Source organism: Notothenia coriiceps, unplaced genomic scaffold, assembly GCF_000735185.1.
Source record: "Notothenia coriiceps isolate Sejong01 unplaced genomic scaffold, NC01 NC01_scaffold00000282, whole genome shotgun sequence".
In the NCBI taxonomy this organism is placed as follows: domain Eukaryota; kingdom Metazoa; phylum Chordata; class Actinopteri; order Perciformes; family Nototheniidae; genus Notothenia; species Notothenia coriiceps.
In genome coordinates, this window is record NW_011332983.1 from 205,138 (window position 1) to 222,220 (window position 17,083).

Genomic DNA, 17,083 nt, shown 5'->3' on the forward strand with positions numbered 1-17,083 from the left:
TCCATCTTTATAGTATGGGGGTTATAGCCGTTTTAATGACCCCCACTGTGACCATAACCTTTATTCCCATGGTTACTTCAGCTGGTTAGTGTTCAGCTGAAGGTGGTGAGATTTATTGCTACAACTGCAGAGCGCAGACCCCGGCACGTCTCACATTCTTGGTAGAGTCTTCCGAGTGAAGCTGTCAGACATCCAGGTCATAATACGGCAGGATTTCAGTTTCTCAGCTGGCCCTAGCCGTCAAGTTGGAGGAGCCCTTGCAGAATCCTTGGATCTGAACACACACGCCCACCCAACTCTTCTTCAAACACACCCAAATTTGCTATGTGGGGAACTCTTTTAGTCAGCCCAGCCTGTTCCTCAGCAGCTGAGCACTCAGTCTGCTCAGCCCCCCGCAGTGTTTGTTCAGGGGGAGTATACTCCTGGGCAAGTTTTTGTTTGAAGGGTAACATAATATTACAATAGCCCATTTTCAGCTAATGCTTATTGTTTGTCAATTCACAGTTCCTCCTGCTGCTGCTTGGGTAAACGTAAGTGATACTTCTAGAGGCAATTGTGTGTTTTGTTTTTCTATTTTCTTACCATTGGACTCCAAGAAAAGGGGTTTGGTACATTTCAAACCTCTACTGATCAAGCTTATCCTTGCTGGAAATGAAATACTCTGTAAACTCTTTAGCCCTTAATCAGCCGGTCAGTGGGTCCACCAACTATTGGACGGATCGTCCCTGGTGGAAATATCTCTCTGACCTTAGTGATCCTTTGGCGTCATAATGAGGATGACTACATGTTTTTGAGGGAAATATATTAATAAAAAACCTTTTGATGGATTGCCATGAGATCTATTGTATGCAAGGTCCTTTAAGGACAAATGTGATCCTCTGACTCTTCATCTAGCACTATTATGAGATTTCGTTTTGAATGTTGTCCAGTTCTTTGTTTTAAAGCTCAAAACAAATTAATTTCCTAGCTCTACTGACATTTTTAGCATACAAAACTTAAATAATTATTCCAAAACATCAGCATTCTCACTGTGAGCATTTTAGCAAGCTGATGTTGGCATCGAGCTACAACTAAGTAAGTGCAGCCTCACAGAGCTGCTAGCGAAGACTCTCAGTCTTATTGAGTTGTATTGAATTAGTTGCCTGGCGACTTCAGCTCGCAGAAAATTCAGCTAAGAAGAAGAATCGGAAGGGCCTCCAGAGCGCTCCGTCATTAAGATAGATAGTTCTGTTTCTAGTTAGGACCCCCGCCTTCCATCAGTCACCAGCGCTCTGAAGGCAAATACTTGGCACACATCTTACAGCAAACACTCGGGATCTACCAGTCCCCTCGGCGCTCTCAACCATCTTTATGCGGTCTCCTTTTTCGTCCGCATGGTTTCCTCTGAGTGCCACTAGAGGTCACAGCATGGGACTCAGAGTCTTTGTTTTGCCCCATAATGGCTCCATTCTCCCTGAGCAGCAAGGCCTTCCAAGCCTGCTAGACATAGGACACCATTGTGACAGAAAGGTAACACGAGGCGGACTCATGGGGAAATGTGTGAACTTGTGGTATTAAGTTAATTACTTTTAAAATGGTGATGAAATATAAACTAGTTCACACATAGCGCCTGGTAAACCAAAAAGTAGTCTGACCAATTGCAATAGAAGATCAAACAGTGTCCAAATATGATGTGTGTTAGAGAGGAAGACATTGGGCTTCATTGATTTATTTTAGACTCTGACATTTGACCATATAATGGTTTAACTGGAATCAATAAGCGGACCACAAAGCGCTCATTCAAAGTCAGGCTCTCTTGAAGCAAAATAAAAAGTCAAGAGAAAATCTTGTTAGTGTCCAATGACCGAAATTAGGGTAAAAAGAAAAAAGGGCTACTGAGTGATATGTTACTATATTTTTATATTTTGTAAGATAGAGAAATCAAATCACGTGTATTTGTGTATAAATCTAGAGAACAATAGATTACCTGCACTTTTAGTTTTACTTGTAGGTTAGGTTAATGATCTCTATTTACTGAGTAACATACAACAATTACGTCATGTAGTTTGTTAGAGGGAATGCATAGAATTTGACCTAACTCCATAACTATTTAAGCTTCACATTTCTCACTATAAAACAAACCAAACAGCAAGAGGTCACAAACTCTCAAACTCTTCCCTGCAGGAAGCGTGCTGGTGCAGGTGTTTCATATCCAAACCAACCAGGTGGCCTTTCGCTGCATTCGTGTCCTATTGGACAAAGGCCAGCTGGGGCAAAGTGCTCCAGGGACAACCAATAGCAATCTGTATCAAGTAAACGTATAGATACCTTTGTGGAAGTACACATTCACATTTGAACACTTCCACAATGCAACCCTGACTGAATCAAACCCAACATGGAGGAAAAGATCACAGTAAAGAGACCAAAGCCCTCAACAATGAGCTTCCTGTGTCGGCCAATCCATTTTCTAACCTCTTATCCAGGGTTCATGGGGCTGGAGTCATGCTTATTGGGCAAGGGAAGCCAACCCATCACAAAACATTTAGACTTAAACTCAAGTGTCCTCAGACACAAATATAGAGATTATATTTAAACTCTTCTTGCGACACTGCTGACCACCAAGCCGCCGTGCCGCCCTGAGCCCCCCCTGTAGTTTTATTATTTCCTGCAACAAGGTTTGGTCCCTCATTTTAAGTTGGCTAGAGTTGATGTGAAGATTATAGTCTTGAGCTCCTTTTTGTTTGAAAATATTTTATTTTGCCTTTGTCTCATTCTATCAATATGACTTTTTGACTTGCTTTAGTAAATTATCTTAGAGTATTAAAGTATATCCTCAAAGTGGAAATACACTATAATATAACCTCCACTAAACCATATTGTCCAGACTCTAAATGACCACATCCTAAATGTGTGTCTTGTCTTTCAGTAAAAAATCCAACATTGACGTTGTCACTGATGGGAAGCAGAAAGATGGAGGCAGGGACAGGTTATGAAAATCTGCGAGAGACTAAAGAAGGAAAGAAAACGTTCCAATGGGCTCTCATTTTTTCCATGTCAAGTAATTCATAGGCAGGACATACAAATTACAGAGCCTTGTGTCTAAGTAGAAGTTGTAACAAATGAGGCACATTTGACTGTTAAAGAGAAACAAATATTTAAGGTGTGGAACGTTCCAGTTGAAGGAGAGGTAGTGGATAGACAGAGAAGACAAAGATCTGGCACAAAGCAAAGAATAAAGGCAGGAGGGACTGTTCCTGACTGTTTGTCCCAAGCAGAAAACGTGAGTGAGCTGTAATCGGATCTCAGCTGTGATGAGATCATACACGAGGCCTCGGAGCGAGCCGTCCACCCACAGACCCTCAGCCCCACTGCAGCCTCTGTGGCTCGCTGCAGACTGAATATCAAATGTAGCTTTTCTATAGTACCAATTGAGGTGAAATAAAAAAGAACTACTAAAAATGTTTGAGGCATTGTGTTACGTAAATGTGATTGAAAAAAGGTGGTCCATATTTTACACTGTACTTTAGTATATCAGCGTGTTACTTTAGTGAAAACTGTGCATCTCAAATTTGGGAATCTTTTTTTCTTGTTGGATGAACGGAAAGACTTGTGTTCATTTTTGAAAAAACATTCCTACTTCAAAGTGCTGAAAAAGTCAACATTTTAGAGATATATGACTTTTACAGTTACATAGAAACATAGTAATGCTGGCTGTTATCATAATAAATGATCAAATGCCTGTAGGTGTGTATATCTTTAACAATGAAGATGGTCAAGTAGGGGGTTTAGTTGGAAAGAACAAAACAAAAACGGATGTTAAATGTGAAGAAAAAAGTATATTCAATTTCAATTTTCAATTTTCTCAGAAGACTGACCATTTATGGCTGTCAGAGTTTATGACCCTCATTATTAAGACAGGACAGAGATCAACAGGGCGCCTGTCTCATTGATTAAAGCGAGTGAATGAGCTGCTTGTGTGTGCCCGGGTTGCATAGCTTTGTGTTGAGTGTATGACAGCTGCGCATACAGAGCAGCTAGGCAGAAGTCACAGTTGACCTGGAGGTTTCACACTTCACATTTACCCTGGAGAACTTCAGTTTTCTGTGTTGATCAGGATACCACACCATTTCTTCATTTTCCGGTAATTCATAAACATGTCCTCTTCTTTTACATTCCCCAGACCTGCTCAGATGGACTTGAGATAACGTCACCAGAAGTTTCACCCTTGTCCCGAACTCCAGCCTCCCTCAATCACCCATAATGGCAGACCTCAGCGGGCTGAGCACCGAGGGGGCCGGGACAGGCTCGGTCGAGGTCGACGCCTGCAGTTTGGAGATAGAGAGGAAGTATGATGTCATCCCTGCCGTCATATGCTCCATGTGTTGCCTGTTCGGCATCATCTACTGCTTCTTTGGTGAGGATCCCCATAGACTATGACATCAGGGAGGGTCAAACTAAATGTTTTTGGGATGAAATAACACACCATCAAAATGCCACGTGTAGCTTCATAGTTCTGCCTTATAGGTCACCTATTGTGCAAAATCCACTTTTTCCTTTCTCCTCTACATCAACATGTGTCCTCTCTGTGTAAAGACATTCTGAAAGTTTCAGGATAAAAGATTCTCTCACTTTTTGTCCTGATCCATTTATATAAAAACCCATCTGAAAATGAGCTGATCAGATTTTGGCCACTTTATGATGTCATAACGATTTTATGGCTTATGTAACCATTAGCCAATCACCAACCAAGGTAACCCCCCCCCCCCACCTTATCACCTGAATCTTCTCCTGAGCACCATTGTGTTTTTTTAATCAAATATCTCTGAGGGGCGTTGCAACATCGTTGCTTGCTTTAAAAGAAGCACAATTCATTATGTCAAACCTTGGAAAGTATCTAGATATCCCTGCCCTAATGCCAAAGTAACTGGCAACTGAATATGTTTTTGCCGATTGATGTNTCTTTTTAACCAAATATCTCTCAGAGGGGCGTGGGGAGTGGCTCCTTATTTTCATCTAAAGTAACAGACAGAGAATCAGCACTTTTGAAACAGACGGGTTTATGGGATGCTGCAATGATCTGTTTGGTATTTGGAGCCAAACACTTCAGAGACATGTTTTGTATATATCTGAGAACTATAATGAGGAAAAACAGTATAATAGGGGACCGTTAAAATATATCAAATCAATTTGGATAAACGTGTGCTTTCACACAAAAACATTCTCACTTTTTGTGTCCAGAGTTGCTTTGTTGAGCTTGAACCTTTCACATTTATATTAAAGGATAAATGTTTATCCTCTGATTTTACATCTCCTTATTCCTCATTGTAACTATTTCCGGTTTCTCCTCCTCTAGGTTACCGCTGTTTCAAGGCGGTCATGTTCCTGTCTGGTCTGATGTTCGGCTCCGTCGTCATCTTCTTGCTGTGCTACAAGGAGCACGTGCTGGACACGCAGCTGAGCGTGGAGGCCAGCGCCGGGATTGGCCTCGGCATCGGCCTGCTGTGCGGCCTGGTCACTATGCTGGTGCGAAGCGTCGGCCTCTTCATGACCGGCCTGCTTCTGGGCCTCCTATTGGCTCTCGCCGCCCTACTGGTCACTCACCAGTTCTACACTCCAACCACAGTCTGGGTCCCACTGGGTTCCCTTCTAGGGGCGGGCATGCTGTTTGCTGTGCTGACACTGCAGTGGCAGAAGCTCTTCACCATGATCTCCACGGCGGTGTTCGGGGCAGCCATCATGACAGTGTGTGCTGATTACTTCGTGGAGATGCTGGTGTTGGCTAATCATGTGTACGAATGCTTGCGCCTTACAACCGGGCCACCTCTGTGCTGGTACAGCTGGGTCATTCTGGGCATCTGGCCCGCCCTCAGCCTCATAGGATTACTGGTCCAGTGGAAATTGACAGATGACAGCTTCTCGCACACTGACGGTAAGGAGGAAATATCATGTGCCTTTGAGTTCTAAATGTCAACTTTCAAAAATTGCACTTAAAAACAGAGGAATAAATGTGTCTTCACAAATATCTGGCAACTTACTCCAACTAGGTGAAACAGTAACACGTATTCACAGAGCAGGAACAGCCAATGAGAGACCTAGCTCTGCCCCTTTTCAACTTTCTTAGAAAAATCCCAATTTCTTGCCAATTGATAAATATGGGCACAGATGTTTTAAGTTAGTATTTAACAAACACACATTTTCAACTTGTGCTTCTCACAGTTTTTGTCAGTTTTTATTTAAACCATGATGTGATGTTACAAAAATGCCTTTGATTTTTCCTTTCTTCTTGTAGTGGTTATCAGTCGGAGACAGAAGAGAGTCCAGCTAATGCGGATTCGAGAGAAGGACGCCAAGAAGCGACAGCAGGCAGGTGGGCAGGAAGGCACGTACCGCCGTAAACCCACCCCAGTGAAACGTTACGCTGGGGATCTACTGGCACCGGTCAGTGTCACCCAACATGGCGTGTGCTGTAGATACTCATTAGTTTGTTTGTATGGCATCAGTTTTATCTCACCAGTAAGCCTAGGTCTGTCATGACACTAACGAAAAACAATAATATTGTTAACCACATTTATTCTTGGCACAATATAGCCTCCAATTAAAGCAGTTATCGTCACAGGCCTAAGCCTAATTAATGCCATGAAATTCTTGCTGATGTCCCTTTTTGTGTGTACCTGGCTCATCTCTCCCTGTGTGGCTTTTCTCAGAGCTACCTGCAAAGTCTGCGGGACAGACAGATGGGCACCGGCACTTCCCTTAGCAGCATCGGCACTTCCAACCACACCATGATTGACTTTGACTACGACACCGGGTCCACTGCGCCCCTCACAGCTACAACCCCAGTCGTCAGGGTCTGAGCCAAACAGAGAAAAGAAGGGACTACTTAAAGCTCTGCGGTTCTCTAACTGTGTCTTCCTAACCTACAAACAGCTCCCCTCGTGCTCTTAAATGGATTTGAAACTAGGATGTGCGTCTGTTCTGTCAAAGAGAATGCTGCTTTTTGGGGAGAAGTAAGAGGTGTTTGATGAAAGCTATAATATAACCACTGTGTTTCTCAGAGAAACACTTAAGCACAGACACTAACAAAGTAGGGTCCTACATTTCCTTTTATCGTGTATTAAATACATAAACAGCAAGTACGAGCCTCGTATGTTATTCTGTTTTGGTAGTGAATAATACAAAACAATATGTTTGACGTTACACGTACTGTTCTTAAGAAGTTAGTCATTGCCCTGAAGTGTTGTGTTAAGACCTGTCTAACTGTGTGCTTGTAGAAGTTGTGAAAGTTTATCATTAAAATGTATTTTTTAGAGTTTTTTAAAGAGAATGAATATGACATGCAAATAGATACATGGAGTATGACCTGGAGGGTAAGCTGAAAGGTGCAAATAAATAATAGTTTGCATTTTCTGTCAGAATACAGTAGGTGAATAATTTAGACTGTGTGTGTTTGTGAAGTAAACATTTTATAATTTAATTTATGTAAAGTACATGGTAAGGTTTAAAAAAGGACAAAAAACAAAGCATGTTTGTTGTTAATTTGTAGATTTTTAAAAATAATTATCCATTGTGTTGTTTGAATTCTGAAGGGACAATGCACTTGTTACCTGAATCTGTACATACCTGTTGATAGAAATAAATACATGTGTTTGATACAAAACTGTTTTTTAGTTATTGATCGAGTCACTGTTTGTCTTTTTGAGCTCTTAGCAACACATTATTCAACAGAATTTCTCATGGGCAATAAAGAGGCCATGTGGAGGATTTCCTACCATGCAACTGGTTGGGTTGCCATGGAGCCTCCAAATGTTTTTTGCATACAACACAATGTGAGCCTTTCATCAAAATGAACGATAAATATTTTGCTATCCTTTTTACGGGAATGTTGAGCCTATTTTCTGGTGACAGGGAACTGCAATTGAAAAGGGCAATCATAAGAACAGACAGTGTCTTGTTTAATTGTAAAAAAATGTAACATTCTGGCTTTAAAAAAAAATCAGGACACATGTATGTCACATTATTTCTCACAAAGGGTTGTGACTCATAAGATATTGGAGGTGATTTTAAGGAGCGATTAATAACTTTTTTAAGTGTGCATGAATGGTTACACAAAATGTCTGTAAAGAAAGTGCACACTCCCATCATCATATTACATCTTACTGAAGAATATTAACACACATAATTCAACACACATGTTGTAGAGAAAAACAGAAGGCCTCCCTTGATTTCGCCCTGAGATCATACAAAAGATTACATAATATTGGCACAAACACACATTTGTACTCATGAAGTCAGCCTCACAAAAATCACTGCAGAGGTTACGAGAAGCCTGGTTTAAATCAGGTCCAGTGAAATAAAATCAATTCTCAAATTCCCTTTAGCTTTTGTTTCCTTTACCAACAAAATTACGATTTGTATCAAATACTCACCCTGTGTTACCTTGAAAAAACCTAATCCAAAAACATGGCCCTGTTAACAACAGCATTAACATCTGCTTTTACTTCACAAACACGTGGCATTGTTGAAAATACATTGGGAAGTATGAGGCAATCCACGCAATAAATTAGACTTTTTTTTTGTAGGAGTTTGTAAATGGATCTGATATAGTTTTGCACTTAGTTGAATTCATCAATAATTTATTCCTTTTTGATGATATGTCACTGTGAAGACATTCGAGGAAAAAGTTTCTTAAATAATTGGAGGTAACAGGTTGAGTATTTGAGATACAAAAAGTAATTTAGTGGGGAATAGATCTTCCACGTGGTTGGTGACAATTCACAATGTGGTTGTGTGGAGCCAACCTCTTGCTACACGCTGCCCCCTGATGGTCGCCCCCTAGCACCGCATCCAGCGCTCCCTCTTGCTCAGAGGGTATCCTCTGTCGACCCCCAGCCGGTCATTCACTCTCCAGTACTGGTCTCCCTTAAAGAAGAAGATCTTGCCGTTGGTCCAGGTGAGAGCTGCATCTGGATCTGACGGCACCCCGGAGAAGAGCATGGAGAGCGGTTTGGGATAGATTCCCAGGTCAGTGAACTTCAGCTCATCCCACTGCCAGTACTCTGAGCCCTGCACAGGCAGACAACAAAGACACACACACTGAGGATTTCTGCAAATAAAATAACATATTGGGATGCACTAACATGTTTAAAGTCTGCTAATGATACCTTGATGAAGACCATCTTCTTGTTCTTCTCCAGGTACAGGGCTGCGTTGATGTTCGGAGGGATCCGTTTCACCTGTTTGGGGTAGCCGTCATCCAGCATGAACATGGTATACCTCCACACTTTATCACCTGCGACCAGGAGACAAACATTCACACAGTTGGACTCACAACTGGAGAACAGAAGAAGAGCACACAACCAGGCGTGGTAAAGAAATAGATTCACTTGTACTGTATTACAATCTTGAGGTACTTGTACTTTACTTGTGTATTTCAATGTTATACTCCTTTTTCCTTTTTTTTTTTTTGACTACATTTATTTTAAAGCTGAAGTTAATAGCTGTGATGCAGAATTATATTATTAATACAAAATAAGACAAAATAAATACGAGAGAATGTATAAATATACTACCGTGCCTTATAACAAGTAGTTATAGTTGGGCTATGTTTACAAGATGCAACATTGAGAGACACAAACATCAATAGACAGAATCCAGTAACAATATGTTGTTCTGAAATAAGCCATTCTGCAGAAGAAAAACTCTCACTTTTGGCACTCTAAGTATATGTGATGAAAATATGTTTTTGTACTTTTATTCAGAATTCAGGACTTTTAATATAACGGAGTATTTCTTAATTGTGCAATTACTGCATTTAATTAAGTTAGATATAGATGTTTCTTCTCCAACTGACACACAACAGAAGCACTGGACAGCTGTACCTTTGAAAAAGTACGTCTTGTTGGTCCTCTGAGAGTGCACCGCAGCGCTCAGGTCTCCAGGCAGGACCTTCCACAACCTGTTGATCTGGATCGGTGTGTTGTGTCCCAGATCAGAGATCGTCCAGACGTAGTCACCACTGAAGGCAAACGTTTTCCGCCATGGACCTGATCAAACATTCAGAGAGGTACTTAAGTATTTGTCTCAGGTTTTGTAAACCTACTAAAACAATATTTGTATGATGGTACATACCTTTATAAAAAAAAAGGAAAAATGTACTCGTCTTCACACAACAGAAGATAGACAAATATTGAAAACTTGTTATGTAAAATTAATTGAAGTTTAACAAATCACCGTTTTATTTTTTAAAGTTTTTAGACTGTTCCTCAAAGGACCTGTCATCTCATATTCCTTTCAATCTTATATTATTTAATTTGTTTGAACCTTTACTGTAGATCATGAATGTGGCGGTCTATTCCCTGTAAACGTGGTGTGTTGTGGTCTAAGATAAAGTCAGGCTACAATGGTGGTGCGTTTCCTGTGTTTACTCTCAATTAATCCATAACTTACCCAACATGATAGCGTCCAGTGCGGCAGTGCAGGGGTCAGGGATGATCTCAGTGTCATGGCTGCTCTCCGTGGGAAGCAGACTGTTCGGCAGTATTGGACTGGCCAAAGTGCTAGTGATGCGTTTGCCTATAAAACAGAGAAAATGTGTCAATGCAAAGTAGACATCAATATTTGTGTGAAATATATTTGGCTGCAGAGAAGAAATGTAGAACAAAAAAGGTTACCGCCTGAATTGCCTTTATTTATAAATAATGAAGGATATCTATGTCATAGACTGATTAACTTTGAGGATCCAGCTGCAGATTTAATTAATATTGGGCTTAATGTATACCATACTTTAGTGTAATTGAACCCGGATATTTTAATATATAATTTTTTTAGGGTGTGAATAATTATTAATAATGATGATTTTATTAGTCATGTTGAGTTAATCCATAAAAAAATAAAATTAATTTACCCTTTTTTTTTCGCCCAGTATTTGCTATTTTCTCTTATATATTTGTTACTGATTCATGCCAATTCATAAATACTGACACAAACAATCCAGTAGGCCTTCTTGATTCACTCACCATATAACAGCTGGATCCCCTGCACATCATCTGTATGAAGCCTGAAGTTGGCACGGTAACCGGAGTAGACTGGAGCCATCAGGGCGCCTCTGAACTGAGAGTGTCCCAGGCCGAGGGCGTGGCCGATCTCATGAGCAGCCACAATACGCAGATTAGTGCCATAATACGATCTCTCAGTCCAGAACTCATCCTCATCAAAATGCACAATACCAGACTGTGGTGACTCAGCATGGGCCAGCACATGACCTGCAAGTGATACAAATAAACAATTTAAAAGAATGTCACCCTTACAATGTCACTTGTATATCAATAACCCACCTCTAATTCCCTTGAATTATTGATAAAAAACATTGTTTTCCTTGCATGAATCCAAATTGCGGACCATATCTAACAACAACAAAACTCATTAAAGTCTTATTTTTGTCTTCCTGCCATATGCTCAATTCTTCCTTAACACACACATTTTCAGTAAAAACTTTTATGCTGAAGTGTGTTAAACAGTTAGATTTGAGCAAAGAATGCATGCGTTTGGGAAAAAGCGTGTTTACTACTGGACAAAAAAAGACTTCAATTCTGTTGCACAAGCAGTGTGAGAGTTTGCTAACAGATGTTTGATGAAGTGTTGATGTTGTTAACTGTGACCCCCATTGACCTCAATTCAGCAAGAACTTTCAAAAAAATATATATTCTTGGTTTAAAGAGAAGGCATGCTGGCCAGACAAAGTTTTCTTCAACCCTTCAAGTAAGTTATTGATAAGCAATTATAATATGTGAACAAAGATTCCTTTAAAAGGATATTTCAAAATGACCATCTGTTTCTGTGTTACAGGGGACAGCAGGGCAAATAGTAGCTATGTTTCTAAATTTAGAAAACATTTTTTACCACGGCCATCAAACGGGAAGGGGCAGAATCCATCTTTCTTATGGAAGGAGATCTTGATGTCCGCTCTGCCATAGCTGATCTCTCTGAAGATCAAAGCAGCGACATCACTCCAGTACTTAAAGGCAGAGCGGACGGCCATCTTCACCTCGGTTTTCTTCATGTCAGGCGTGTAGTTGTAGATACGGTATGTCAGGCTCCTTTTTCTCCAGCGACCTACAAGAGATGAATACTATATTTCTATGTGACCACGACCAAACTGCCTACTTAAGTAAACATATTCTACATTAGTCACTGAGAATACAAATGAAAACATAGTCATTTGGAACATTGTCACTTGATTTTGAAGTTTGTGGTTTCAAAAGTGCTGATTCTCTGTCTGTAGCTTTAAATGCTAATGAGCTGCTGCTAGCCTCCATCTGCGAAATATTTGATTTAAAAAAACACAAGGGTGTTCTCGGAGGAGATTCAGGTGATAAGCTGTGCGGGTGTCACCTTGGTTGGTTATTGTCTAATGGTTGCACAACCCAAAAAAACATTGAGACATCACAAAGTGGCCAAACCGTACAGCTCATTTTCAGACATGTTTTTATATAGATGGATCAGGACAAAAAGAGAGATAATCTTTTTTCCTGAAACTTTCCGAATCTCTTAACACAGGGGTCACATAATTATGTATAAAATACATTAAAAAGTGGCGTCATAGGTGACGTTTAAAGTTAAATCTACAAACACATGTTAACCTTTCAGGACATGAGCATAGAGAATGTAACCTGTGCAGTTTGCCAAAAAATCTATAAAGCAGCGATATGAACTTCTTGCTGTCAGTTTATTTCAAGAGAGAATCAAGCTTAATTTCTTGACTCACCCATCACTCTGTATTTGTGTTGTTTCTTGTTGAAGGGATCCTCCATGCCACAGCGAGGCTGTCTCATCACATCCACAGTGGCTTCATCCAACTCTCCAGTAGGTGGCAGATCATTCACTCTCTGAAAAACCCTGGAGACAAGAATGGATCAAACATCTGCACACATCCTGCTCCGGAGCTCCTCTGTATCTGGGAGCATCGTTCACACATATCTAACTGATTCAAAGTACCCGCATGTGCTTCCTCTTGAAAGGGCAACAGTTTATTTTACCTGAGAGCTTCAATGACCTCCTCCAGATATTGGGGGTCCTGCGGATCAGCGGGGTCATTCAGGTAACCATACTTCATCAGATAGGCCTGTTCATTCAAAGGCAGACAAAAAAGCTCTTAAAAGAATAATGTGACCGTATTAAGTCAACGTTTGTAAAACATTTGTAAATGTGGTTGTTTTGCTGCTGAACAGAAGAACATTGGAAAACGTTATGGATTTATTAAGGATGCAGCCACATTAATGCACCTAAACCAGAACTGTAGGATACAGTAAAGTCCTATTTTAACTTCTTACAGGATTATATATAATGCTGTAACCTTAACACCCTTCTCCCCTTTCGTTATAAATGCTTTGTTTGCTTTTATTCACATGCATTTTTTTAATGTGATATGTATCATGGATGCGTTTGATTTCAAGACAGCAAAATAAAATACATTTTGAATAACTAACTAAAAACATGAGCATGTTTATATAGAGTATTAAACAGTTTGTATACTCACTGTTAAGAAAAAAAATCTGATTGTGAGTGTATGTTTGAAAAGTAAAAATCTTACCTTTGCTTCATCTAATTCTGTCCATTGCACCACTGCACAAACCGCTCCAGTGAGGCTGAGCAGCAGCAGCAGCAGCAGCCTTGTGTAGTCCATATTCAAGTTTTCATCAAAAGTTTCAGTTCCCAAATACTCCGGGCTGATGCTCAGAGCCTGAAGTGCTTAGCAGAGTCTCTCAGCACCAACAGACTGTGTTTGTTCTCTCAGCGCTGCAACAGTTTTAAACTCAGCCGGCAGGCGTGTGACTCAGCCCTGTGGCTGTGATGATCCATCTCTGAAGAATGAGGATTACACGAGCAGCCAGTTGGCCTCCAGCCAGCAAGCCTGCTGTTAAACTACAGCTGTTCAGATGTGGAGCTGCAGAAGTGATCTACACACTCTCTTTATAGGTTCAAGCTACCGTTACACTCTCTAAAGAAGTCATTCACCTGAAAGAAACTATCACTATAAGGCAGGGGTGTCCAAACTTTTTTCACCGAGGGCCACATACAGAAAAATATACGAAGGGCTGGGCCACTCCCTAGAGATGAGGTATATTGCCTCTAAAGTTTAGTAATAAGTTGGAAAAATCAATCCAATGTAGGTAAATTATTGTTGATACTTGACAGCTCTCCATAGGGTTTCATTTATTTTGTTAGCAGCTCATTCCTTAAAACAGAAGCTTCAGATTGATTATAATAAGAGGAAATATGAAGGGTTTATTTCAAGGTTGTTATGTAAATTTGTTATTGGGCTTTTTTATTATCAACTTAGATTGGTTAGGACATGTTTTCAAATGTAATGGACTACATTTATTTGAAAATTGGGCTTATTAACACTGTGTAATATACTTGAACATATATATTTAAGAAGTACAATATAAGACAATTAGAAGATGATTATACTTTGATTCAGTCTACACTTTTTGAATTTCAATTCAAAATGGTCCGCGGGCCGCAGTTGGCCCCCAGGCCGTAGTTTGGATACGCTATAAGGCAAGGCAAGGCAAGTTTATTTATATAGCACCTTTTCAACACACTTCAAAGTGCTTTACAAAAATGAAAGACATTAAGAGCATTAAGAAATAGTGCAGTGGGAAATCATTATAAAATGGCATTTCAAAACAGTCATTAAAAAGCAAGGATAATAAAAGAAACATAAAAAACACATGGATAAAAGTTACAGTGCAGCGTGAGATGTGAATAGTTCAAATAAAAGCAGCGGCAAAAATAAAAGTCTTCAGCCTGGATTTAAAAGTAGTCAGAGTTGCAGCGGAATTGCAGGTTTCTGGGAGTTTGTTCCAGATATTTGGAGCATACTAAGTAAACTCTGCTTCTCCATGTTTAGTTCTGACTCTGGGGACAGAAAGCTGACCAGTCCCTGAAGACCTGAGAGATCTGGATGGTTCATAATTTAGCAGGAGGTCAGAAATGTATTTTGGGCCTAAACCTTCAAAGCTTTATAAACCAGCAGCAGTATTTTTGAAATCTATTCTTTGACACACAGTGTAAAGACTTCAGAGCAGGAGTGATGTGATCCTCTTTCTTAGTGTTAGTGAGGACTCGAGCAGCAGCGTTCTGAATCAGCTGCAGCTTTCTAATAGATTTTGTACTGAGACCTGTAAAGACACCATTACAGTAGTCGAGTCTACTGAAGATAAAAGCATGGACAAGTTTTTCCAAATCCTGCTGTGACATCAGTCTTTTAATCCTAGATATGTTCTTTAGGTGATAGTAAGCTGATTTAGTAACTGTTTTAATGTGACTGTTGAAACTCAGAGTCCATGACTACACCTAGATTTCTGGCTTTATCTGTTGTTTTGAACATTGCAGACTGAAGCTCAGCGCTAACTTTTATACGTTCTGCCTTTGCTCCAAAAACCATTACCTCAGTTTTATCTTTGTTTAATTGGAGAAAGGTTCTGACACGTCCAGTCATTGATTTCTTCTATGCACTTACTTTGAATTGGAGCATAGTCTCCTGGTGAAAAGTGTATGTAGATGTAAATGTCATCTGCATAGCTATGGTAACTTACTTTGTTGTTTTTGATTGTCTGTGTTTAAGTGGATGTCATTGAAGACCTTACCAAGAGCAGTCTCAGTGCTGTGGACGAAACATTTCCATTTGACTCACTCAGGGTCATCAGGTTTGTTGTTGATTCCCTGGTGTCGATACAGAACTCAATGTCCTTCAGGTATGTATTGAATGCAGTTAAATTATGGGCCTAAACCACAAAAGGAGCCTTACCCTCCACTTACAAATTCCTGTTGTCCCCACATCTATCCCATCCGAGACAAATATTTATGTTTACTCCTCAAACACAAAGTGAGCCATCCTTGGACCCATCCCTGCTGACAGACGACAGAGGACAGATCATGTTTTCCCTTTGTGTAAAACAAATGGGATTTGTAAAGACCTATATGTCCCACACCACTATACATTTAATAAGATCAAATTAAAATCAAGTTTCCCATGGTGAACCAACAGAGAATTATTTGTATTATAATTATTATTTAAGCTAATTTACTTGGTTTTACAGTCCACAAATGTACAGATTCAGTGTTGTCCCTCTCAACAACTCTTTTTCCAGAGGCCAAAAGCTACCTCCCAGCTACCACTAGCACTTCTTACACTGAGAGACCAGCAGCTGAAAGCATCTAGCAATAAAACAACCAGATATGTTTCTTATGAGTTGACGTAAGTGAGTGAATATGGGACTTACATGTGTCAGGTAGCCAGAAAACATGACAAATATTGCATTGCTCTGCGTCTGAATTCCAAATGTGTTTATCAGCTTATTGTGTGGTATTTCTACCACCTAGCTTTAAGTACATTTCTTGAGTCTTAGTGTTCAATATAGTTAAAGTTGTCAAAAACAATTAGAGATGCAACCTTATAACTGCTTATATATTACCATTCTGCCACATAATCAAAAGAAAATTGCTTATAATGTTGGAGAAACTTTTGTCGGCAAGAACCTTTTTTAGAATGTATGATTTGGCTGACTCCACATTTAATTCCTGATTGTTGCAGGTTTTGTATACATTTATATCAAATTGCAGTTGTGTAGATTTTATACAAATATGATTTTAAACCCAAAGCAACATTACATTCTACAGAATTCATAATGATTAAGTTGTGGATGACTAAAGCGTGTCTTACAATGAAACTGTATTGGGACATTTGTACGTTATATTTACAAAATGTGGATAGGACGACAGCAGGCAGTTGTGTGGTTCTTCTGGTGTATACATGTTACAGCAGCATTAGCATTATGTTACAGCAGGGCAGCTGGTCTCAAGATGTGAGTGAATGATGGTACTTCCTCAAACTTTAACCTGGGGCAACATACCAACAATAGATTTGAACTTGAATCAAGTTCAGTGAAGATAAATACCTTTAATTCTGTCTAAAACACAGGAAACCAACTCCTAAAGGTACAGTATTTAAGGTCCTTTGGGATTCATGTACAAATTCACATTAAACTAAGAATTACTCATCGAAACAATTATATTTGGCTTTTTCTTGTATATCTCTTTG

At 39.8% G+C, this 17,083-nt stretch overlaps 2 protein-coding genes across 4 annotated transcripts; one reads left to right on the forward strand and one right to left on the reverse strand.

Annotated features, from left to right (window-relative positions):
- Nucleotides 1-4,159: 4,159 nt before the first annotated feature.
- On the forward strand, nucleotides 4,160-7,303 carry LOC104954920 (transmembrane protein 198-like). Of its 3 annotated transcripts, none has more exons than XM_010782160.1 (4): nucleotides 4,160-4,393; nucleotides 5,333-5,908; nucleotides 6,269-6,417; nucleotides 6,684-7,303. In XM_010782160.1, the coding sequence occupies exons 1-4, from the start codon at nucleotides 4,240-4,242 to the stop codon at nucleotides 6,831-6,833; spliced, it is 1,029 nt and encodes a 342-aa protein (XP_010780462.1). In that variant the 5' UTR covers nucleotides 4,160-4,239; the 3' UTR covers nucleotides 6,834-7,303. The 3 variants fall into 3 exon arrangements, with proteins under 3 accessions (XP_010780462.1, XP_010780537.1, XP_010780600.1); XM_010782235.1 differs by having other exon boundaries at nucleotides 6,269-6,358; nucleotides 6,684-6,838; XM_010782298.1 differs by having other exon boundaries at nucleotides 6,269-6,346; nucleotides 6,684-6,838.
- A 606-nt stretch (nucleotides 7,304-7,909) lies between these two features.
- On the reverse strand, nucleotides 7,910-14,184 carry mmp19 (matrix metallopeptidase 19). The gene is made up of 9 exons (XM_010782405.1): nucleotides 13,568-14,184; nucleotides 13,014-13,099; nucleotides 12,743-12,873; nucleotides 11,878-12,090; nucleotides 10,995-11,240; nucleotides 10,426-10,551; nucleotides 9,858-10,022; nucleotides 9,141-9,268; nucleotides 7,910-9,042 (listed from the first exon to the last, which is right to left on the reverse strand). Exons 1-9 carry the CDS (start codon nucleotides 13,658-13,660, stop codon nucleotides 8,812-8,814), a joined length of 1,419 nt encoding a protein of 472 aa, XP_010780707.1. The 5' UTR covers nucleotides 13,661-14,184; the 3' UTR covers nucleotides 7,910-8,811.
- Nucleotides 14,185-17,083: the final 2,899 nt, after the last annotated feature.

What these genes read in the sequence shown, in the direction of transcription:
- LOC104954920 (XM_010782160.1), top strand. Translation starts at nt 4,240, where the DNA reads ATGGCAGACCTCAGCGGGCTGAGCACCGAGGGGGCCGGGACAGGCTCG. An exon ending in CAGCTTCTCGCACACTGACG is followed by an intron (nt 5,909 to 6,268) that starts GTAAGGAGGAAA and finishes TTCTTCTTGTAG; the next exon opens with TGGTTATCAGTCGGAGACAG. An exon ending in CTGGGGATCTACTGGCACCG is followed by an intron (nt 6,418 to 6,683) that starts GTCAGTGTCACC and finishes GGCTTTTCTCAG; the next exon opens with AGCTACCTGCAAAGTCTGCG.
- mmp19 (XM_010782405.1), bottom strand. Translation starts at nt 13,660, where the DNA reads ATGGACTACACAAGGCTGCTGCTGCTGCTGCTGCTCAGCCTCACTGGA. An exon ending in CAGAATTAGATGAAGCAAAG is followed by an intron (nt 13,100 to 13,567) that starts GTAAGATTTTTA and finishes TTGAATGAACAG; the next exon opens with GCCTATCTGATGAAGTATGG. An exon ending in GAGGTCATTGAAGCTCTCAG is followed by an intron (nt 12,874 to 13,013) that starts GTAAAATAAACT and finishes TCTTGTCTCCAG; the next exon opens with GGTTTTTCAGAGAGTGAATG.